At 39.0% G+C, this 24,251-nt stretch overlaps 4 protein-coding genes across 4 annotated transcripts; 2 read left to right on the top strand and 2 right to left on the bottom strand.

Annotated features, from left to right (window-relative positions):
* Positions 1–83: 83 nt before the first annotated feature.
* On the bottom strand, positions 84–6,163 carry Cen (cerebellar degeneration-related protein 2-like). Its single transcript, XM_068285389.1, is given in 10 exon segments — positions 84–2,229; positions 2,231–3,256; positions 3,319–3,517; positions 3,589–3,688; positions 3,748–4,015; positions 4,138–4,336; positions 4,396–4,544; positions 4,608–4,720; positions 5,082–5,163; positions 6,005–6,163. Coding segments are annotated over 9 exon segments (2,622 nt in total). The 5' UTR covers positions 5,146–5,163; positions 6,005–6,163; the 3' UTR covers positions 84–1,725.
* Positions 6,164–6,360: 197 nt separating this feature from the next.
* On the top strand, positions 6,361–12,249 carry Ranbp16 (Ran-binding protein 16). Its single transcript, XM_068285203.1, is given in 18 exon segments — positions 6,361–6,685; positions 7,467–7,862; positions 7,941–8,167; positions 8,228–8,327; positions 8,394–8,412; positions 8,415–8,608; positions 8,666–8,812; positions 8,880–9,559; positions 9,640–9,932; positions 9,993–10,146; positions 10,213–10,618; positions 10,694–10,832; positions 10,899–10,976; positions 11,038–11,099; positions 11,202–11,341; positions 11,403–11,522; positions 11,599–11,669; positions 11,749–12,249. Coding segments are annotated over 18 exon segments (3,279 nt in total). The 5' UTR covers positions 6,361–6,682; the 3' UTR covers positions 11,799–12,249.
* Positions 12,250–12,661: 412 nt separating this feature from the next.
* rictor (rapamycin-insensitive companion of Tor) lies at positions 12,662–20,391 on the top strand. The gene is given in 11 exon segments (XM_068285109.1): positions 12,662–12,874; positions 13,656–13,675; positions 13,677–13,867; positions 13,937–14,482; positions 14,541–14,694; positions 14,748–15,797; positions 15,863–16,071; positions 16,149–16,940; positions 17,007–17,131; positions 17,197–18,097; positions 18,163–20,391. Coding segments are annotated over 11 exon segments (5,790 nt in total). The 5' UTR covers positions 12,662–12,810; the 3' UTR covers positions 19,901–20,391.
* A 362-nt stretch (positions 20,392–20,753) lies between these two features.
* On the bottom strand, positions 20,754–23,097 carry Hs3st-B (Heparan sulfate 3-O sulfotransferase-B). The gene is made up of 3 exons (XM_068285257.1): positions 22,619–23,097; positions 22,070–22,533; positions 20,754–22,004 (listed from the first exon to the last, which is right to left on the bottom strand). The coding sequence occupies exons 1-3, from the start codon at positions 22,763–22,765 to the stop codon at positions 21,497–21,499; spliced, it is 1,119 nt and encodes a 372-aa protein (XP_068141358.1). The 5' UTR covers positions 22,766–23,097; the 3' UTR covers positions 20,754–21,496.
* Between the last annotated feature and the right edge of the window lie 1,154 nt (positions 23,098–24,251).

Genomic DNA, 24,251 nt, shown 5'->3' with positions numbered 1-24,251 from the left:
TATCATCTTTAGACAAGTTAGCTTCAGATCTGTATTTTGAAAAATACTTACGAGATTCATATAGAAATGTATAATGCAAAATATTTATAGGATATATGGAATTTTATTGAATGGCAATATACATTTATTTGTTTTCTTTTTTAAGTTTACTGTTCCTGGGAAGGGGAGAATTTTTTCGGTTTTGTATTACATTTTTTTGCAAGTAGTATTTAACTTAATTACTAAATACTAGTAATTATATCAACTATATTCGATTACTTGACTTTTGTTGCTTTTGTGTTTTTGGAACATTGAAATAAAATGGTAAAATAATTAATTAAGGAATTGCAATTTTGTTTTGTACAAAGAAAAAGATTTCCAAATTGGCCGAAAATGATATAAAACTTATTGAAAAATAAAATATTTTCAAACGATTCACATAATTATAATAAAATTGATCAAGAAAACTATGTTTGCTTCTATATATATGTGTAATAGAATTGAATTTTAAAACAAATATTTTACAACACAAAAATTTGAACTCAAACATTTTTGAAAAGTTTTTTGGTTAGTTTTGAAAGATATTTTGAGCTTATTTCTAAAATTGATCGAAAAAATACTATTTATTACCACTAATAACACAAGTTTTTTGTTTTTGCTGGGGATATTTGAATCTGAATTCCAAGATATTCGAAACACAGAGTGTGATCGAAAGCGTTTAATTCACTTCTTTTTGCAATTGTTGTCTGTAATTATAACTTGATTTCGATTCGATATCGAGTTTGAGTTTGGTTCTCTTATAGACTTCTTAAAGGTTACATTTCGAGCAAAGTTTTGGATTGATTATTTTAATATTTAAATAGATTTTATGCTTTTCGTGGTCAGGTTGTAACATTTAATTTCATGAAAATAATTTGATCGTTTCGACAATTAGGTAAAATAACACAAAATCAGGGAAAACTATGCAATTTAGTAGCATGCGAATAGGAGGGTGGAAGGGGAGGGGTAATTGGATGTTAGGGTTTATTACATGAATACATATTAAAATATATTTAACTCTGATCCAGATCTAATAACAATCAGAAAATATGTAGACGACACGGGACTTTACACCCAAAAAGGAACACTTAAGAAAATGGGGCCTTAAGTTATTGACTTGCCTGTTATCACAGCTTTGTTTAATATGGCATGGCTAACGCCAAGGAAATTGTCTTTTGATCTATGACTGTGGCAACGAACATTTCCGTCTACACTATTTCTAGATTGTCATTAGTTCACACACTGACACACACGCAGACACGCACACACACACACACACTATTTAAGTAACTCTTTCGCAGAAAATTTCAAAAAAAATATTCGGATTCAAAACTGATAAAACTGAAAAAGTCGCATACAAACACAAATTATCGTAAATTAAATTTCCAAACTAGAACAAAGAGACTAGAGATTCTTTGACGCTTTTTGTCCCCCAAACAATTTCAAGAATTTGGGGCACGGACTTAATGACAGGACATTTTTTCTTTCAAATTATCTTTGACGACCTACGATATTAATGATTATTACTAACTGCACATGAGAAGACACATACATATACATATTCAACACAGGAACACCATACATATGTGTTTATATATATATATATATATATATATACATATATATATCCATATTTGTAAGTCTAAGTCTATTGAGTCAATGGAGTTTTTTTTTTTTTTTTTTTTTTTTGCTTTTGGAGTAGATTCATTACTGCCGACGATGATTGCTATTGATATTGTTGCCATTGCGACGATTCTGCAATCGCTGAGCTCGCAGTGCGGAATGTGAATGATCGGCGCATCCTTCGGCACGGCGTAGAACCTCGGCATACGACAGATCAAGCTTCTTGAGCTTATATAACTCTTGTGATACGGTGTTGGGATGGAATTCAACGCCATTTACATCTATGACACGTCCACGAATGGCTCGAGAGTTGTTTAGATTTCGATTATATATGACCATTGGAGAACCATTCCAATTGTCACCAGAGGCTGGAGCATATTTACGCCCACCCCGTCCACCAGATCGACCATTATCCATTGTAAATATATCTGATGATATCGGCGTAAATTCTCTGCCTCCTGATCGCCGGCCACTGCCTCCAGAATTGCCATTGCCATTGCCTTGACAACGTGGTGGAGCGGCTAATGGTGATTCGACGCGTTCTCCAGCATTCTGCAGACCTCTGTGTTTTCGGCGATTTTTTTTTTTTTACTCCCACACCAATGGTAAGATACTCGAGTGGTTCGCGTTTGAATGGCGTTAGGATTCGACCGTTCTCTTCAATTTGTATTAGATTCTTGCCCGCGACAGATGATTTTTTGCTATACGAACTTAATTGTGCTGTGGATGCTGAATTACTCATGATGGGTGGGCAGTTTGCCGCCTGTGCTCTGGTTTCGTTTATGTGTTTTTTGGCCGTTTTGCGTTCAAGTTTGGTAACGCACTCAGATATGGCAAATGAATGATCCGACACAGCTGAGGATATAATACTTTGGGTGTCATCGGCAAAATCCACCGACTGATCCTCATTGGTGGGCGTGACTGGTGGCACTTTGGCATCATTTCCTGTCGTTTGTTCCTTGGTTTGGCGTTCATCGTCCAATAGTGGTAATTTCTCACCTTCCTCTTTGTTTTCAGCGGCCTTCTTTAGCACTCCAAAGATTTCTTTAAAGAGCTCCTTGTACTCGGGACGGTTGCGGAAATGTGAATCAATTGGACTAACATCATCGTAAATACTAAATTTACAATCTTCTCCGTCACTTATTGAACAGAGGAAAAATCCTGGACGTTCATCTGTTTGTGTATACTTGTTGCTTGTTTCATCTGAATATCCTGATGACGATGTCTCTGCCTCAGAATATTCGGTTGGTGTGCGTCCACGTACCAATCCCCCTGCACCGCTGCCACCCGCTCCTCCTACTCCACCTCCTCCTACACCGTTCATTAATAATCCAACGTCTTTCGAATCACTACTCATCGCAGTTACCGGGTCCTGGGTTGCATCCAAAGCTGTCTGCATCATAAAATTATGTTTCAATTTATGGCTACCTATATTCAGCTCCTTTGCCAGAGATGAACCACCAACATTTCCAATATTTTGAGCGTTATTAGCAGTTGAATTCATTGTTTTGATGGCTATAGAAGACCGCTGCACTTCTAGCAATGCTTCATACTTTTCAACCAAATCACGATACGGATTAGGACTCTCAGGCAATCCAGATGCACGGAAGTTCTCCTAAAGAAAAATGCAATAATAAATCAAATCATGTCAAAGAGATGGGATAAATGTTTTGTTACCTTATTAGAAATGCCATAGTTATAGCTATCCAAATGTAAATCACTTCCGATATCTCGATCCCGCTGACTTTCCAGATCAATCAAACTTCTTTCGTCCTCCTCATCCATTTCTTCGGTCTGGGCTATTGACGATTGCTCATCGTTGTTTGTATTCTGTTCATCTATGACACGCAAGCAACGGCTGCACATTTGTCCCTGTCTAGAAGTTCAAAACGTCATTTAAATTATCAGTCATCTTTCATTTTTAAAATTATCGCGAGTTTTCTTTACCTCACGTCTTCGAGGAGCGAGAACTCATCATGCATAGACATCATTTCTTCGTTTGCACTAGTCTGGACAAGACGGCTTTGTAAACTTTGATTCTCTTGTACTGGAAGGGCAAAATAGATTTAGACATTTTAACCTTTCGTATCTTTGTCTTCGACTCACTAATGGCGACAAGTTGCTCCTCCAATTCGCCGCAACGTTGCTGTTCAGACAAATAGTCACGTTTCATAGATTCCAAATCGCTGACTAACTTAACAAGAATTTCGTTGTCTTCATTCTTGATGGAGACGCCACCATTCATGTTACTCATACTGTCGCCCATCAATTGTTCATTTGGCACCGAAATATCATCAACCTGGGAAACTCCTGTCGAATTCGCCACATTTCTTTGTCCAAATGAAAATTGTTCCGTGGTACTCAAGTCGGTAAACTATTAAGAAAAATGCAGATATTAATACAAAATTTACTATCGTGAGGGCAAATGAATTGTCAGGTTATCGAAATAGTTGGCAAGCTAGTTTAGTTTAGAAAAGTATTATTTGTTTTACGTACTCCTAAATTGCGGTCATTAGACAAGCGTGGCTTAGAAACATTCAATTCTGTTTCCTCATTGTTGCGAAGCAATTTACAGCGTTCTTGTTGCAATTGATCATTCTTACGTCGTTCCGCATTGAGAGATTGTCTGCACTCATTTAAAAGCTGAGTAAGTTCATCGCAACGTGCCTCCAGTGTTTCAATGCTACACGTTAATCTAAAAACAAAAGTTGTCTAAACATCATTTGCATTATTTTACTGATAATTTTGCCTTACGATTTGATTTGCTTCTTATCGCGACATTTCTCCAAGTTTAGACTTTTGTTCGTGAGTTCCAAATCCTGTATACCGGCTTCCAATTGCTCGTAAACTTTTAGCCTAGAATCATTTACCTCGGTCATGGCATTTATATGTTTGTTTAGATGCTAATATGAAAGATTTCAAGATAAATGGATTTGTCGATATCGACATTGTTTACAAAAACTTACCAAAATTTCGCGCTCTTGTTCCTCACTCTTGTTTTTGTATTCCTTTAGAATGATTTCCAATTCTTTGTTGCGCTCAAGCAGCGTCTTTCCAAGCTCGGCAGCCAATTGTAGATCTACAAAAAGGGAGTTATTGAGTGGAAGTTTCATAATATCATTGGCGTTCTCATTCACAAAACGTATTGGCTTAAAAGATTTCAAAAAAACACTATTTACATAAAGATTTCTTTGGAATTGTTTAAAACCTGTTAAACAGTTAAGCAAAAAGCAACTTGTGCAAATCGTCAGATGACTTCATTGACACATGACAAAGGTCATAACTCTTGAGCCAACGAAAAATGCTGATATAGATTTTAAAGCATTCATACATTTGTATGTATATATACATATGTATATGTTTTCTTGTTTTGTTTGCACATCTTGCTTTAGTTTGTATACGTTTTTAATACATATTGGAAAATTATAACATTTACTTACCATCAAGCATAAACTGTGATATGTCCGGCTCCCTTGTAGCCACATCCCGCGCCGACGCTTCCATTTTGAATTCAAAACGCTTCTATATTGACAGAAAACAAATGATGCAATAATTATTTTACAGGATGCAGCAAAATAAATAAACAACCAAAAACAATTATGATTTCGAATGATGTTTTCGTTGCTGAATTACAGCGGCATGAGTTGCAAATGAATTTTGTTAACTCATTGTTAAGATGTTAAACTGTTTCAACTGTTTCTTATATTGTCCATTTGGATTTCTTATTATTGCGCGCGTCAAACAAAAAAAAAAAACAGCTGTTAGAGAGAAAACTAATTGTAATTCCAATCAGACAATATTCATATTGGGAGTTTCAAATATTAACATTGTGTATTTACAACGGTAATCATATTCTGGTATTCTAATTTAACATGGCTCTCTGCATTTTGGTCATGTGCCCTTTTTATTTGATTTACTGTAAATTAAACACATATGTAGGTTTGTAAGTGCATACATAAGTATACATATAAGAAAAACAAAAAGCGACTACTGGGCATTCCAATTTGAATATGGCTGCACCCTAATCAATCTGATTAATTCCACCAAGAAGTGTATTTGCAAAGATTCCACTCGGAAAGCCTAGCTTGTCGTGTGAATAACATGGAGGTCATGGTTAGATCGAACCGAACTTTTGATAGTGTGTGTATATAAGTATTAATGCGTATGCATGTGCATTCAGCAATACATAAGTATATGTACATACATATATACATATGTATATGCAAACTGTTTCAAGAGAGCACCCGTCACTCGCAAGTCACATTATTGATTTTTGCATCCCCTTTCAAATGAAGTTGAAAGCTGATCGACGATTTACATGTTTATTTACCAACAAATGTACATGTCTGACATCTATACTTACAGCAAATGGGCCCTATTTACAGACGTATGAGATTCTTGAATTGAAGTGCCCACAATGGGTTTGCTATTTGGCAGGTTGACTTCTTGTTTTTATGTATGTACCGATTTTTAACATGCATCCATATAACCGAACTATTCACAGTTTGCAACGACTACTTAGCCATTCACAAAAAAATAAAAGTCCTAAGGGTGCGATTAATAGTCCTAAGGGTGCGAGTAATAGTCCTAAGGGTGCGAGTAATAGTCCTAAGGGTGCGAGTAATAGTCCTAAGGGTGCGAGTAATAGTCCTAATGAAACCCATATTTTTGCGAAAACCATGTCTAGGGTTTGTGGCTTAACCAACTTTGGTCACACCGAACAATTGTTTGGAAACAGCGTAAAGTTAATGTGATTTTATATATGAAATTTAGTGCAGTTTCAAATAGAAAAGCAAATCAAACATAATTTATTACTCACCTTAGTGTTAACGTCGCATGCATTAGGTACATATATTCATATGTACAGAAGATCTAGATATCCAATATATCTGCATATGCCGTACTACTGACAGCGGGACCTTACCTGAAAGAGTGCCGGATTTGAATTACAATTTAAAAGAAAGTTCTATGAAACACGCAGTTGGACAATCTCTGCGCCCGTCCATTTAAATCCATTTAATATCTCAGCTGAGTATTCATTATGGTAAAGTATCATTTGTATATGTACATATATTGTTTATGTTTATGCTGTGATGTATTTGTATTAAAGTACATATATACATGTATGCGTTATGCGTGAGCCTGTGTGTGTGTGCGTATATATGCATACATACATATCGGCAATTATTTATCTTTTTAACCATTACAATACCTGTTCCAGAAGGATTTACGTATATAATTACCTACACATGTGTGTACATACAGAAAATAGTTATGTATGTGTGTAAAAAACATAATCGCATACATTGATATGTACTTACATGTTTACTTCTTTTAGGTTATGTGGTCAAATAGAAAAGTCGGGAAATGCATTTCGACTTTTGCATAAAGAAAGAATTAAAAAATTACAAAATATTCTTGAAACAATTATATGAAACTAAAGCAAGTTATCTATACAAATGTATGTGTGTTCATACTTACATCAGTTCTATTACAATTACATACATATACATAAGTATTTCAAACAATCTGAAACAGCCATCTTGATCAATAATAATAACAATAATAAACATTTCTGATTAGATAAAAACTTAAATTTAGAGTTAAAACAAAAAAAAAAAACATAACAAATTGCAATTGTGAAATCAGCTGCTCTGTTGCACATCAAAAGAAATTATTGTTTAGGCGGGAATTCCAGTGAATAGGAGTTCTAAGAGTTTCCACTTCAAGTTATTGTTGATAAGTTATGACTATGTATCAATTGAAGTTTCCAAATAGTTCACAGTTATTTGACTCTGTTTTCTTTATTGCTTTTTGTCTTGCAGGAGATTCAACAGCTTGAAATTCTGTGTAAACAGCTATACGAAGCTACAGATGCCAGTATACGTGCTGAAGCGGAAAAGGCCTTGGTAACATTCGTTAATAGCCAAGATGCTTTGCCCAAGTGTCAATTGTTGTTGGAACGCGCAGATTCGAGTTATGCCCAATTGCTGGCCGCCTCGACTCTGACAAAACTCATACAGGGACTTACTTTGGAGCAGCGTATTGATATACGCAGCTATGCACTAAACTATTTGGCCACTAGACCAAATCTACAGCACTTTGTGATCCAGGCATTAGTCACACTTTTGGCTAAAACCACAAAATATGGTTGGTTCGACTCGTACAAGGGTGAATTGATCTTTCAAAATTTACTAGAAGATGTCAAAAAATTTTTGCAGGTAAGCAAGACTTTTCCTTTATTTGTAATTGATTTTAGTTTCTGATTTGTTTTTTTTTTTTCTCATATTTTCTTTTAGGGCTCTGTGGAGCATTGCACGATTGGAGTCCAGATACTGTCTCAGCTGGTGTCCGAAATGAATTCCATTGTAGAGTTAGATGTTCATTTGTCGTTCTCAAAAAACCGAAAGATAGCCACATCCTATCGAGATCAGCAGTTATATGATACATTCTTATTGTCCTGCTCCTTGTTGATAACGGCACGTGACAACAATAAAAATCTTCTCATGGATGAACCACAACAGGCGTAAGTTTTCATACTCTATTTCCATTTTCAAACTTTTAATCCCTTTGGTTTCATAACCAGACTCATTTCACATGTATTGCGCTTGACAAAAAACTGCTTGAGCTTCGACTTCATTGGCAGCTCCACAGATGAATCTGCTGATGATATGAACAATGTTCAGGTATGATTGCTATTAATTTAATAATTTATTTACCTATGATAATCAATAATTTCAATACAAATACAGATTCCTACAGCGTGGCGTCCAGCTTTTTGGATCCGAGTACGTTGAAATTGTTTTTTGATCTATATCAAATACTGCCAAATGGCCTGGCGAGTTATTCTCTATCGTGTTTAGTACAAATGACATCTGTGCGTCGGTCATTGTTTAGTAACTCAGAGAGAACTAAATTTCTTACACTTCTGGTTGAAGGTGTTAAAAACATATTGACTAATTTACACGTAAGAGTTTTTGCTTGTCTCACTCACAATTTACTAATACTCGTTTATCTCACTTAGGGTCTTAGTGACCCGGATAATTACCATGAATTCTGCCGTTTGCTAGCACGTCTGAAGTCCAACTATCAGCTGGGAGAACTTATTGCTGTTCCTTGCTATCCAGAAGCTATTGAATTAATTGCAAAATTCACAGTTCAATCATTGCATGTAAGTTGATCCTTTGACTAATTGTCCTTTCGTTAAGATAATTTTATTATGACATGTTATATTTCAGATGTGGCTTTTTGCACCTAACAGTGTGCATTACTTGCTTACCTTGTGGCAGCGCATGGTGGCATCCGTTCCATATGTTAAGTCACCCGATCCACATTTACTTGGCACATACACACCAGAGGTAATAAAGGCTTACATTGAGTCACGTCTGGACGCGGTGCCAGTAATTGTACGGGATAATCTGGAGGATCCATTGGATGATCTTTGCATGGTACAGCAACAGCTTGAGCAGTTATCAGTTATTGAGCGCTGCGAATATAATAAGACTTGCAATCTCCTTGTGCAACACTTTGATCAAAAGGCACGGGAATATGAGAATCTGGTGCAGAGTCCGAATGCCAATTCCATAGATATTACCGTACATGAGTTGCAGTTGACCTGGCTGGTCTACATTATCGGTTCGGCCATAGTGGGCAGACTCTCTGTGACAACCAGCGATGAGCATGACACAATGGATGCCGAGTTAGTTATCCGTGTATTACAGCTAATGCGTTTAACCGATGCCCGCCTGCCACAGGCTGGCTGCGAAAAGCTCGAATTGGCCGTTCTCAGCTTTTTAGATCAGGTCCGCAAAATGCATAGCAGTGAGCAAGCGCAAAAGGCAAATGTATACAAAAGACTCAGTGAAGTGTTCGGACTAAGCGATGAACAAATGCTGCTAAGCTTCATAAACCGCAAAATGTGGGTTAACTTCAGCATAAACATTTTTATTTATACCCAATAACTTAACTAATTGTTTTTGTTTCATGCAATTTTCGCAGCATCACCAATCTAAAATTCTGGGGCCGCTCTGAACAGATTATCACAAAAACTCTGATGTTACTATCTGATCTCTCTGTGCACTTTAATTCTGTTCGCAAGTTAGCTCGTTTAGAGGAAGTTCAGTTTATGTTAACGCATCACACAAGCGATCATTTTCCATTTTTGGGTACAAATTCGTCCTTAAGTGAAATGCGCTGCCGTACCATGTTCTATACATCATTGGGCCGTTTGTTGATGTTCGATTTGGGGGAGGATGAAGAGCGTTTCTACAACTTTTTGACACCATTAACAAGTTAGTTGATATCTCATCACTATGCCGAGATCAGTTAACATATCATATATTGCTTTTCAGATCAGTTTGAATCCCTCGGCTCTGTACTAATGGATACAAATAGTTTTCCGAATGATGAGGCTAAAAAGGCAATTATTGGACTAGCACGCGATCTGCGGGGATTAGCCTTACCGCTTAATGCGCGCATTCAGTATACTATGCTCTTTGAGTGGCTGTACGTATGATTATAAGAAAAATAATTAGCATTCGATTTGATTTCATTTTGTTTCTTCATTTGTAGCTACTACACAGACTACTTGCCCATATTGTTACGGGCCGTTGAGCTATGGGCCCATGATCCGGCCGTAACAACGCCCGTTTTAAAGCTATTTGCCGAGCTGGTGCATTGTCGCACACAGCGTTTGGCCGGCAACGTTTCCAGTCCGATGGGTATTTTACTCTTTCGCGAGGCATCGAAACTTATCTGTATTTATGGCAATCGCATTCTGCATCTGGAAGTGCCGCGTGATCAACTTTATCCTATGAGACTAAAAGGAATAGCAATATGTTTTTTGATATTGAAAAATTCACTTGGTGGCAATTATGTTAATTGTGGTGTATTTAAATTATACGGGGATGATACCCTAGACAATGTTCTCAAAATAATTGCTAAATTAATACTCTCCATACAACAAACGGATTTGCTAGTAAGTTGACTTAATTTTTAGTTTATGCAAAAGACAATACTGAAAAATAATTAACAAATTCGATTTTAATTGCAGGAATACCCAAAATTGTCATCTGCATATTACAATTTATTAAATTGTTTATCTCAAGACCATGTCACATACCTAGCAAGCTTAGAACCTTGTGCATTTGTATATATATTAGAAAGCCTGACAAAGGGTCTTGCTGCATTGGGTAAGTAGAACACTAAATCGAAGAAAATTTCATTAAAATTACATCAAATTATTATATCAATTCCAGATTCGGCAATTTATATCAGCTGTTGCACAATTTTGGATAGTATTGTCTCATACATATTCAAACAGCTTCAGTTAAAAGGTATTTAAATAATTTTCATTTCAATATATATATTGCGTCTTTTAATTACTTTTCATTTCAGTTTCCACATTCCCAAACAAGAAACTACGAAGTTTGACCAGCGAAAACGCACAATTCCTTAAGGTAATATATCGCTAAGAATAACCATAAGGTGATCTCATCTTTGGATTCGTCATAGTCTTAGTATATACGGATTTTAATTACTATTTTTAATTTGTCTTTTAGGTTGTTGAAATGAATTCCGAACTGCTGCAGTCAATGATGTCATCTCTATTAAACAATGTACTGGCTGAGGACTGTCGGAACCAATGGTCAATGTCACGTCCACTCCTGGTACTTATATTACTATACGAGGATTATTATCGGTAAGATTATACTGACTATCAATATGTAAATGTATTAACGACAGTAATTTTGCACGTTTAGATCCCTCAAGGAAAGTATTATACGAGGTCAACCTATTGAGAAGCAACAAACAATGGCACAATGGTTTGATGACCTGATGCAAGGTATAGAACGAAATGTATCCAGTAAAAATAAAGAGAAGTGAGTAAAAATTATGCCGATTGTATATAAATAAACAATTTACCCTAAATATGTTAAATATTTGAACCATTTTTAGGTTTACACAAAATTTGTTAACGTTCCGTCGCGACGTTGTGAATTTGCCAAAGACTACAGCATATTCGGCAGGTATGTTTTACACTTAATAAATTTTAACAACTATTTATTACGTATATTTACACAAATGTTTTTTTTTTTTTTATTTTAGATAATTCATATCCGACGTATACCGAAACGAACTATTCTATATCTGTGTAAATGGGATAATTATTATGCCTAGTAATGTGACGACCATGTTCGAAAGGAGCTCGTAATATTTTACAAAACTACTAAATGTTTTTATACAAATATTTATGTAAATATATTATACGATTAATCATAAGGGAAATATTTTGACTGTAGGCTCAAAGAGAATCATAATGCCGTCTTTATAAGTCGAATGAGGAACATACAGACATCAATGGATGTATATCAGCGCTGCGTGTGTCATATGTTCTGAATTTAATTGAAATCACACCATACAAGCATACTATATTTTTTGTACAACATAAAGGTATGTACATATAGTGTAAATAAATCTCGAGCAAAGTAAAGTGAAATTTGCATAATATATGAAGGACACAATTGTTGCAATGACCATTTTTGCAATTTTGTAATACATATACATATGAATTCAAAGAAGTAAAGAAGCATGCTGCTAAAACCATAATTAACGCGTTAATTCAATTCTTAAATTTGTTTAAAACATGATACTAGTTAACTTTGGGAAATTTCAGCAGAGTTTGGAAACTTATTAATGCCGATTTGTTTTTTTCCTGTTTATTTTTTTAAATCATTTTCGCTGGTGATAAAACAACTAAATAGAACAATCAGCGGACACATAAAAAGACTTTATTTAAAATGAATGAATATTATTAATACATCTATCATCAAATTTAAAAAAAGTGCACAAATTCGATTTTCGATAGGTTTTGCACCGAAATGTCGATTTTCGATAGGTTTTGCTCTGGAATGTCGATTAACCGATAGGTTTTGCTCCGAAATGTCGATTTTCGATAGGTTTTGCTCCGGAATGTCGATTAATCGATACATACTGCCAATCGAAAAAGTAGATAACAAAACAAGGTAGATAAATAAAGTAAATAAAAAACTATATAAAAAAAGTAGATAATCCAATTGTCTATCCGTGGTCTTTATAATTGTTGGCGTTCGTGTGGCTTTCGTTTTTGTGGCCCGTTTGGCCCCACGCCCACAATAGTTGTTGACGGCGATGGCCTCCTTACATTCCAGTTGGCGTTTCGGAAAAAGAAGCAAATTTCAATTACGCATCAAAGGTAAATGTAATGAAATGGGCAACAGGCCCATTTGGTTTTTTTTTTCCATCTCTTTGGTTTTGGAGATGCTTGTGCAGATTATGGTGGGAGAAGGGGGGGGGTAAATTTTTATTTTTTTGGTGTTGTTGGGAGGAAGGGGGGGGGGGGGGGGGGAGGTTATTTAATAATTGGCATTGGCTTGCGTGTGTGTATTTACATACATTCATATGTACATCCATGCATTTTGTATGTATGTATTTGTTTACATTGCTGTTGAAAAATAGAGGTTGTTGTTGTTGCTGTTTTGACTATCTATCCTCTTTCCCACCTTCATGGGTAAACCAAGAGCGCATAACGGTACAAATGTTTCAACATACATATGTACATATATATGTATCTAGAATATGTTGTCATTTGACCAAATTCTTTTGCTACATGTTGGCCAACTATTTATAGATAGTCGTCAGCAGCAGCAGTCAGCGGCAGCATAGAAAAAGAGAAAGAGAGCCTGAAGCGATGACACAGCAGCAATAACAATAACAACAAGTACAACAGTAAAACGCATTAAACTGCTCCTCCTCGTAACCCCTACCACTTCTGCCCGTTGCCACAGCAAGTACAGTTAGCTTATATTATCAACATACTTCACGTGTACATACAACATACAAATCAACACAACAGACACCCTTGGGTTGGTGTATCTTTTAGATGCAACATAGTTTCGATCCCCGCCCCTTGCGATCTCTTTGATTGCCGTGTCGATCCATCGATTAGTAATAACATTTCTTTTACTTCTTCTCAGTTTCACAAGATCCGGAAGACTTTTTATCGCCTTGATCCAAAGAGATCAGCTGCAGAGAATGCTCACGATATCTATGCCATGCTCTGTCTGGAGGAGACTCGGGACACCAAACGCCTCTTCCTGCTCAATGCACTGGCCTCCCTTTGTCTGGCGGCAAGTACAGGATCACCGCACAATAATTTGCGGTTCACCACAGAGGAGCTGCTCTATTGGTAAATAATTAAAAACAAATCCATTTTCTAAGTATCAGCATTAATTAGAATTCTTTTTTTCGGCTGCAGTTTGAGCGCTTCTTTGGTTCATACATTTACCCAAGTACGAGCGGCTGCTCTACGTACCATTCGCTATGCCCTAAGCACGCCAAAGGACATCAAAACCTTCAATCAACTGCAGCTACACCATTTGCTATGTCGCTCCATTGATCTGATGCTCAAAAACGACGATGAACGAGTTCAAGCACTTAAATTGGTTAGGAAAATGCTGGCAATTGCCCCAGATGAGATAAGCCCGGTGGTGGTACGTTGCCTGGTTTCGCTGGCGGACAGTGGAATCGAAGAGAGTGATAATCTGCTGCGTGCCTGCCTTGCCACATTGGCTGAATTCGCTGTACTCAATCCGGCTCTGCTCATCGTCTGTGGTGGTGTTACCTCCATAACCCGGAATGTACTCGAGTGTCACAATCCCCGCATTGCCGAGAGCCTTTGTGGTGTGTTGCTTTATCTACTGGAATGGCCCCAGACAAGGAATATCTGCGGAGTTCGTCTAGATTGTTTGGCAGCTCCCTATTGTGATTTTACCTATCGTCTGGGTATCATGGATAAAAACAAGTAAGTGACATGGCACTGACAGATGATGACATGAACTAATGATTGGTTTTCATTTCAGAGATGCTAGAGAGCTTCGCTACACGAGTTGCCGCCTGGCCCTACTTTCCGTACTGCGTAGTTGGACGGGTACACTTGAATTCTGTGATCCCAGTAAACCCTCTGGCCTCAAGGCCATAGTCGATGCTTTGTATTTAAACCAGGTGGAGGTTCGAGTAAGTAGACCCGAATTCGCATAATCCTGGATCTAATCCAACGTACGTTATAGAAAGCTATCTTGGACTTGCTGTACGAGCTCCTTTCGCTACCACAGCCTGCCTGGACAGATGATTATGCGGTGGCCTTACAGGCTGTGGATCCTGCCGATTTCCAGGATAGTTGGCTGCTTACCAATGGTTTCGTCTCCGCGGAGGGACGCTCAATTTTACCCAGTTTAGCCGCTCGGGCTCCCAATGTTGTGGAACAACATTTAGCCTTGCTACTCTATTGTTTTTTGGAAACGGGATTGCTCAACGCTCTTGTGGAAGTGGCCGCATCGCCAGATCAATTTGTTTCGGTACGGGCCACCATTCTCATTGGCAAGATCCTGCAGTTGATGCACACTCACCTCCCTGCAGATATTTGCAGTACGAGTCCGGCATTGCCCACGCTAATCAGCCATGCCAGTCAAGGCAATCAGCAGGCCAATGCTGCGGTAGCTGCTCTTCAAAACTATCAAAAAATGCTGCGGGAGAGGCCGGCCTCGTGTAGTCTTTTCCTAGACAGCATTATCCAGGGCGGTTCCCTGACTCAGACGCGACTCTTTCGACGGCACCTTAATGTGCAGGAACAGTCGACAAATTCGTCGCTGCAGCTACTGGATACGGCTCTGGTTGGTGTTCCTGGTGGTCCTGTTGTTGGCGGTGGCACATTAGGCCGCCAAACTGAAAGAACACGACTGGATTCCGTTTCCTCAAGCGATGAATCTAATTCCCAGACATCTGGTTCTTTGCGTTCCAGCTTTCGGCTAAAGCGTAAGCTGTTGCCTCAAGTCTTTTTTGATAATTTTCGAGCTTTCAATCGTCTGTTAACCGAGTCGCATGTGCTAACCCAGACCGATGCCAGTGCCTGGGACTGGGATGTGATTACCACAATATTGAGATCGAATCTCATACGCAAATTAGATTACACGTTGGGAAAATTTCTCAAGCGTTTGGTCGATTTCTACAAGCCGAGTAACAATCGTTTTTCACATCAAGATTTGGTACCTGGCCATAATATGCCAGCCTATGTTAGTGCTGGTCTGGATTTGATTGATGTCCTGCTTGGAAGCAGCGAGGTAGAGCTACTCTATTGATTTCCCAACCTAAAAGTGGTCTTTAACTTTGCTTTTATTTATTGCAGTTGGAATGCATGCGCTATATTACGGATTATTTTTCGGACATTAGTCAACACCTGCTCGCCGTGACTACATCAAATCGTGCTCATGATTGCCTTTTTAGTCCCCAGCATATGAATAACACAATGTGCCAGCAGTATTTCCTCTACATAGGTCGAATGTGTCGCTCCAACAAAGGCATCGAAGTGCTAAAGAACACAACTGTATTTGAGTAGTGAGTAAAGGAAAAGGAGAAAGCCAGCTCTTTCTCATGTCAAGATTTATGTAATAGCTTGTGTTTATTTCTTTTAGTCTCATCACTTTGGTGCGATTGACGGATCATGTGTGTTATGTCAAGCTTATTGTTTCTGGATTAAATTATAGCTACGAGAAATGGCCACGTCAAGTGTTGGAGAAAGCTTTGACATTGGCCAAGACACGCAATGGTCGTCTCTATGCTACCCAGTTTCTGGCCGTGCTTCTTCGTGCCCGTCTTCCCAATTTTGAAGTGTGGGGCCTTCCTTTGATTATTCAGCAGACAAAGGATGCGGATAGAAGCGTTATATTGGCTGCTATGGATGTCTTGGAAGAGGCATGCCACGACAAGTACTATCTAGAGGAAATTGTCAGTCTGTGGCCACAGCTAAAGCAACTGGGAGATGTTGGTCGATTGCTCATGTCACGATATTATTCGTTATCGCGCGGCTTAAACAGCGCCAAGGCTCGAATCGAAGAAGAGATTAAATTCTGGAGAAATGGCTATAACAAGCGCTATGTGCTTCTCGTGGAGGCCGATACGCATGCTAGCCTGACCCTACACATTCGCAACGAGGATGGTTACTATTCGCGACGCAATTGCAATCAGCGGCCGCAGATGGTTCCACCCAATATACCGCCACATCTTTATGGCCAAATGGCACAGACTACCCAAGGCATGACGGCACTGAGGAACCATGCGGATCTGCCGCATTTGCTGGATGTGATCACGCGTGGCAAGTGTACAGATGATGCTGAATGCTTGGAACTAAAGTCAGCGATCTGGGCATTGTGTCATGCCTCCACACATGCTAATGGAATTGAATACTTTGTGGAGCTAAATAGCCGGTAAGTTTTACTTTCAGCAAATGCTGAACTCTTCTTGCCCTTACTAACTTATTTCGTTTATTTCAGTCTTTATGAGAAACTTATTGTGTTGGTCACCAAGTGTGAGGTGTACTCGGTGAGGGCCACCTGCTTCAGTGCCTTGGGTTTGGTTGCCGGTACCCAGGAGGGAGCCAATATACTTTTTAAACTAAGTAAGTTAATCAAGCAAAATGCTGGAAATTTATTTTTGTAATTAATTTGTTTTGCCATTCCATAGATTGGTTGAGCATTCGTCATGATAGGAATACCATGTGGCCTGTACATCAGCCGGAAGATTGGATGAGCAATCAGTTAACGCCCGTGCGTCATCACTACGAGGATATGCCGCCGTATAACTATGCAGGAATCGAGGATCAAATCGACGGCTCCTACTACATGGGCAGCTATTGGAATCTCCAGGAAGGCTCAGCCAACACCACACTTCCTGATGTCAATGTTCCCATAACAGCAACGACTACAATGAGCGATGAAGTGTATCCACAGCCGGTGCGAACGCTGCCCAGTTGCGTGGCTGCCAAATCGAAGACATTGCCCGAGGGTAGTAATCTCCGGCAGGGTAAACATCAACGTTCGCTCTCCGAATCGAAAACAACTGATGTGATAAGCCTGCTGGGTGGACCTGTATTAGCCGGCGGAGCTAGCAGTGGTGGGCCAATACATTATCAACATCGCATACGGTATAATTCCTGCACAGACTCCAATACATCAGGCGTGAGCAGTTGCGAGTCGGTGACAGGTCGGACGGCAGCAGCAGCTGCTGCAGTGGCTGGAGATTTTCAACAGTTTCCCCTAAGTCCGATACCCAGCTTATCCAATCTCCTGGAGTTGCAGCAGCCACTAACATCGCAGGTATTGCTACGCCGCACCTCGCTTCTAGGCACCAATTTTCTACCCCATGCCCTTAGTCCGATGGCCATGAAGGGATACGCTCAACTTCGTACTCTGCGTGCCCACAGTCGTCCTGTGTTCTCGGAATCGGCTGCCGAATTGTATGACTTCATGGATATCGTGGATCGGGCGGAGGGTGGACGGACACGTAAATACTCCTGGGGCGAATCACAGCGACGAAGCGTAAAAGTGCGAAGTTTTGACCGCCAGACGATGCTCAACGTGTTCTCGTAAGTAGCAGAGATTAAAAAATGCATTAATATTCACCATTAACTTAATCTACATGCATTTACAGAAGACTCTCAACGGAGGAGTTGCAAGTGCCCCTGCCCACACTGAATGCACCCAAGTTCCTGCCGCCAAATGACCTTAAGGGTCCATGCTATGCGGGCATCTGTCTACCCAAAAATGCTCTCGATTTGTTTCCAACGCGCAATTTGAATCGAACTTATGTGTCACGCGATATCCAGGACCAAGATGTGATGGGTATGGGCATTAATTTTCTTAGTTCGGGACGGCAACAGATTCTCAACGATTCGCTTAACAACGAAGGTGGCGACGAATCCTCGGTAATATCCTCGTTGTCGGATGTGTCGTCTTCGGCGAGTCGTCGCCAACTGCCCAAGTGGCAGCATCAGGGGGCGAAGCATGCAAGGAGTCAGTGTCTCCATTGCGCTCGCTTGTCGCGTCCTCAATCCCGACCAGATGCCCATAATAATGGTGCCTTGACACTGGCTCCAGCTCCGTGTGAGCTTTATAGCAGTGCAGCTGCTGCACTGGTGGCTGCCGGCATGCAGGCTGGACCCGCCTTGGCTTCAGCTTCTGCAAAAAAGACTGGATCCAGTGGATCAATGCACTTGGGTCCGGACATTAGTTTCCATTCACCAGAGAGCATACTTAGTGAGGAGAGCCTGCCGGACAGGCTGACTGCCTCCATTTTATACAATATCCAGCGGCTGGCCAATCCAGTCAGTGCCAAGCAATCTAAGATGGCCCTGTTGGAGTTAAAGCAGAAGCATCCTCATGCCTTCCAGGACATTTGCCTGTACTCCGAATCGTGCAAAACTCTTGGCCGTAGTAGCTACCGCATGAGCGCCCGCCGTTTCCTGCAAGAGCTTTTCCTGGATCTGAACTTTGACACGTTCTATGTGGAGCCTCAGCTCATAATTCGGTCACGCAAGTTGCCAATGGAAGAGAAAGCGGATATTCCGACACTTAGCACTACTGTCTCGGCTCCCGCACCATTGCTATCGCATAAAACGCAATTAAAAGCCAAGCCGGCTGCCCAGTTGGCTAGCGTATACGAGACTAGTTGGGAAAACCTGCTTATGGAGCAGTCACCACGACTGGGAGCCACTAAAATGCCCCCAAAGACAATGCCAATGCCAATACCAATAACAATGCCAACCAATGAATTGCACATCGAGGACACGATAACAAGGAGTCCACTGAATAGTCCTGATGAGAGAGAAGAGCAAGAGGAGGCTGGTCAAGATGTCTGCGATGGGAATACTAATATGAATACCGGCGACATTAGTGATCAAAAAGAAGTGGAGAAGCCTTGTTCTAATCCTCAAGCCAGTTTGGTCAACGACAATCGCCAATATACCCGCGGACGTTTCTATACACTCGAATTGGACCTAAGTTGTAGTAAAAATAAGTTTCCCATCAGGGATCGTAACCGTGCTACATCGACAACATCATCATCATCATCATCAACAACAACAACGACGACAGTCACCGCCACCACGCCAGTTGCAGGCTTCTTTCAGCGGCAAGTAAGTGCAGATGCGACCACACCCACAAGTGCAACTAATGAGGCAGCATTACACTATTCAAATGTGACCAAAAGTTTAGCAGCATCTATGGCTAAGCCAGTTGGTCAGTTATACTGTGAGAAACGTTTGCAGGGATCCAAATCGGAGGCGGTGCTTGGACGCGATGTGACTGCATTGTGTGTCGGGGGAACTGAGGTGTACACCACAAGTGGAAATGGCAGGATTGGGTGGAATACCAAGCTATCTACATCCTAAAGAAGGATTTTAAAAGCAATAATTAAAGTTAACGTTGCTTTGTCTCCCACCTAACCCCGACTTGCAGTTCCACTTCTTCTCTTATTAATGGGGTCTTCAAGCAATTGTAATATACATACAAACAAATACATATACATATGTATATATTGTATACATATATGTGTGTTCCCTATACCTTTATAGGATGCATATATTATACATATACATATACATATATATATATATAAAACAAAAGTGGAAAACAAAGAATATGTTATACAGACACCCTTACTATAGAACTTAAGTTATTTTACCATTACGATTAAAGTTAAAATTATTTTTTAATGAAATTCATTAATTTTAAGAAAACTATTGAAACTAAATCCAAAAACATATTTAATATTTTTTTAATAATAATAACACTAGTAGTTTAACAATACAACTTTCTCCCAAAATCCCCCATCCCCTTGCCCTCTCAAAATGTCATATGATGATGACATTCACCTCCAAAAGCAGTAAAAACAAAACAAAAAACAAAATAGGAAAAACCACCGCAATTTATTCATTCACTTGTATCCTATGTACTTAAAGTAAACAATACAAAACACAAAAAAAAAAAAACAAACAATTATAGAAAACAAACAAAAAAAAAATATCATCCAAAACTATAAAAATGAAAGAAGTATATAAGTAACGTTTCAAATTTATGAAATAAAATATCACAGAAAATGTAATGAATGCTTTTTTTTTAGCAAGCGTTGATTAATTATGAACAATTAGCCTCAGAGACTTGTGGACAGGCAATAATCTCCGTTTACAATAGTCCCAATCCCCAAATCCTATGGTCAATGAAATGAATGAATGGTTGTTCAAGTTGGTTTAATATTTTTAGGTTTTTATCAGTTGTTTTTATTGAAATTAGCTATGCGTTTCGGTATTAATTAAGTCATGCAATTGAAATTCTTGATTCTATTCATATTCATATAGCACTATGTGTATGTATGTATGTATGTTTTATGTAATGAATGAATGATGTACATACATACATACATACATTCAGGAATGGCAAAGACGTCAAGAAGTAGGAATTTATGGTTATGGTAAGCTCTATTTGTTCTCTATGCACATTATAAATGCACATATATGTATGTATGTATATAGATAATACACGGCTAGTAATGCTATAATCTTTATATATATAGACTATATGTATGTATGTATGGATGTATTGTGCGTGTGTATTTTTGAAGAGAGAGGAACCCTTGTTGATCTGTTGTGAAAGTACATTATATTGCGACATTATGTCCTTCATTAAATTTGTCAATTGATAAAGCTACAAGTATGTAATTGAGCACTAGATTAACGTAGCGTTATGTATGCACCTTTATAATAGGTTATCATAATTACAATTAGATATATATATATGTATATACCTATTATATATATATATTTAGACTACATATACATATGTATGTATGTTTATGTAAGTAAGTATAATGGTATGTATCAAAAAATGCAATTCAACAATATCAGTCTGTTGCAAATGGAGCAACACAACAACATGTCTCCACTTGGGAGGATCCGCATCATAATATCCGCCAACCACCTGGCACCTGGCTATGGCCAGGCAAAATTGATGCCGGTTAATTGATAGAACTTATTGTTAAACGGCCTATAAAACTCTCTCAGTCGTTCGATAGCATTGGGATCGATATGCGGATGATTACGGCCCTTCGTTTTGCCCAAACAATGTGGCGTTGATCTTGCCTCCGATTTGAAGAGGCATGGAAAGCCCTTGGTAGCATTAAAATAGAAATGCTTTTCGGTGACCACACGTTTCAGGCCCAAAAAGTCCTGTACTCTCCCGATCTCATATGCTGGATCCATAATCAGTCGTTCGCCACTGATAAATAGTAACTGCGATAATGGAAAGTAAAGTAGCCAACGCTCTAAATAGCGAGCGTAAACACCGATTTTTACTGGGCCCCAATTGGTGTCCACCACCGAATAGCTGCCATTGACGAAAGCCAACTGTTCGAATCGTTTCATATCAGCCTTTTTACTAGCCGCCTGGGTGTAATCAGAGATGGCTCGAGTCACAGGATCACGTACCACAATCAACAATCTGCAAAATTCAAATTTGAAATGGTTAAAGAATGATTCGAACTCTCACTCTCATCAGATGCTCACTTTGTGGACACGTTCATGTGATGGACACGCTGCGGCACTTCCTTGGTCACAAAGTAACTCGGCGTCTTCTCCATAGTTATTTGGCCCTCAATGGTGTAGGGCATGTGATGACGATACCACCGAAGACCGCGTTGATAATGTCGGTCAAAGAAATGAACTTCCGAACCGGCAGCACGTACATCCGGATGCAAACGGATAAACTCGAGTAGGGCTCGAGTTCCGCTTTTCTTTACACCAATGATAAGGGTCGAGGGCAAATTGCGTAGCGGACGTAATCCTTGCTGGCGCAGCAATTGATATTTTGGTGAAGCACCATCCGAAGTACTATTTGAAAAGAATGATTCGGAGCCATCTCGATTGGTTGTGCTGCTGCTGCTGCTGCTAGTGCTACTGCCATTGAGGGCAATGGTTTTATCCTGCGACTGTGGCGGTGTTGTTAGAGACAGCAAATTGCGCAAGTTGCTCTGAAGGATATATGTACATGTGTACATATGCATGTATAAGATTACGAATGTCATCAAACAGAGACGACTAAATATTTGTACTTACTTGCTGCAAAGTACGGCTTATGCTTGCTAAAAGACAGGCATTAAAGCTATACGAGAAATAAACAAGTGCCAATGTCACGATTAAAACTATGGCCAAGCTGCGGCTGCTTAGATTCAGATTAGTGCACCAAATGCTTATTCCCAACATGACGTTTTGCCTGCCAATCACCGCGCACCCGAATAACGACCAATTCACATCTGTCGCTGCTTTGGTGGCCGTTTCATTGCTGACTGTGTGGCAAGCCGGCCGTGCAAAAAAATGTTTAATGCATCATCTCTCTCAAAAAAGTAAATAACAATAATAATAACGGCGGGTGGTGTATATGTATGTATGTATGTTGAATCGTATTGTGCGGGGGCCCGGGAGGGGGAAGTATGCACTGCCAGCACCACCGGCAGTCGCTTGCGGTTGTTTCCTTCCTTAGCGAATTATGGCAAATGAAGTCCAGGGATAAGACCAACCAACCAGTCGCTGGGATATTGATGCGCCCATGTAGAGCAATGGCGCAGAAGCACAAAAAGGTCGCTCTCTCTCACTCTCTCTTTCTGTCTTAAAGTTAACTTACGCAACAGCTCTCTAACGGTTGCTTGCTGCATATGCAAATATTTATACACACACACATACACATATGTAAGTATAAAGAATCGACTCAAGAGATTAAATTGAATGGGAAAAGCCAAAGACACACACATATCTAAATTAAACAAGATATGGAGGATTTATCAAATTTGAGCCTTCTGAAAGATTTCCTCTCTCTCTCTTTCCTTATTCTTAGTTAGTTAAGTGCATTTACATATGTATGTACACTTGCATACATAGTACGTACATACATATGTATGTATGTATGTATGTGTATCATATTTTCCTCTCAAATGTAAACAAATTGCAGAGTCGTCACCCTCACCCCAATAAGCCTTATTCTTTTTTCATTTTAATTATTATTATTTGTTACTGATAAGGTACAAAATTCCAATCAATTGCCCCTCTCAGTTTTCAGTTTATTTCACTGAGATTAGATTTCATTAATATTCAATGATTATTTTTCACAAATTTGGGGTTATTCTAGTATTTACATTAAACATTTAGGCGTTTAGTTAAGATACGTTACATAAGACTAGAAACCGGTCCAATCGTACCACTATATCACATAGAAATCGTCCAAAAATAGCGGAATAGAGCGAGAGGGCAATATAGTCAATGAAGAAATGAGTGAATAAGCAACATGTGTGAAAGAGATGATGGTGCAAAAAAGGAAAGAGGTCAATGTCCTGCGAATAGATAGTCTACTGAAAACTAATTTATTTAAGCTTTAAAGCTACAAATACAGGGGACGAAAAGAATTCGATTTCTAGAATGTCCTTGATGATCAGGCATTAACCATTTGCCGTGTATCTTATAGGCAACTTTTTTGATGCCAGTCTACGAGACTCATCAGGAGCAGTTCAAAGAATATAGTCCTTTCGTTAGGATTTCGGAACTCGAGAATAGTTTTAAGAATCTTAGTATGAAATATAAACAATTTTCAACCCCCGAAAAACGGGGGTCATTAGAATAAGTATTTTTAAGAACAATTGTCGCCTCCTAGATTTTAAGATTTCATTTATATATACAACACTTTTGTAAATAAAATCAG

Source organism: Drosophila tropicalis, unplaced genomic scaffold (genome assembly GCF_018151085.1).
Source record: "Drosophila tropicalis isolate 14030-0801.00 unplaced genomic scaffold, ASM1815108v1 contig_4, whole genome shotgun sequence".
Lineage (NCBI taxonomy): Eukaryota > Metazoa > Arthropoda > Insecta > Diptera > Drosophilidae > Drosophila > Drosophila tropicalis.
Note: the sequence above shows the minus strand (reverse complement) of the source record. Positions and strands in the feature narration are given on the sequence as shown.

Coding starts and splice junctions, on each gene's coding strand:
- Hs3st-B (XM_068285257.1), bottom strand. CDS start 22,765: ATGTTGGGAATAAGCATTTGGTGCACTAATCTGAATCTAAGCAGCCGC. Junction 22,534..22,618: donor TAAGCCGTACTTTGCAGCAA/GTAAGTACAAAT, acceptor TATATCCTTCAG/AGCAACTTGCGCAATTTGCT. Junction 22,005..22,069: donor CACATGAACGTGTCCACAAA/GTGAGCATCTGA, acceptor TGAATTTTGCAG/ATTGTTGATTGTGGTACGTG.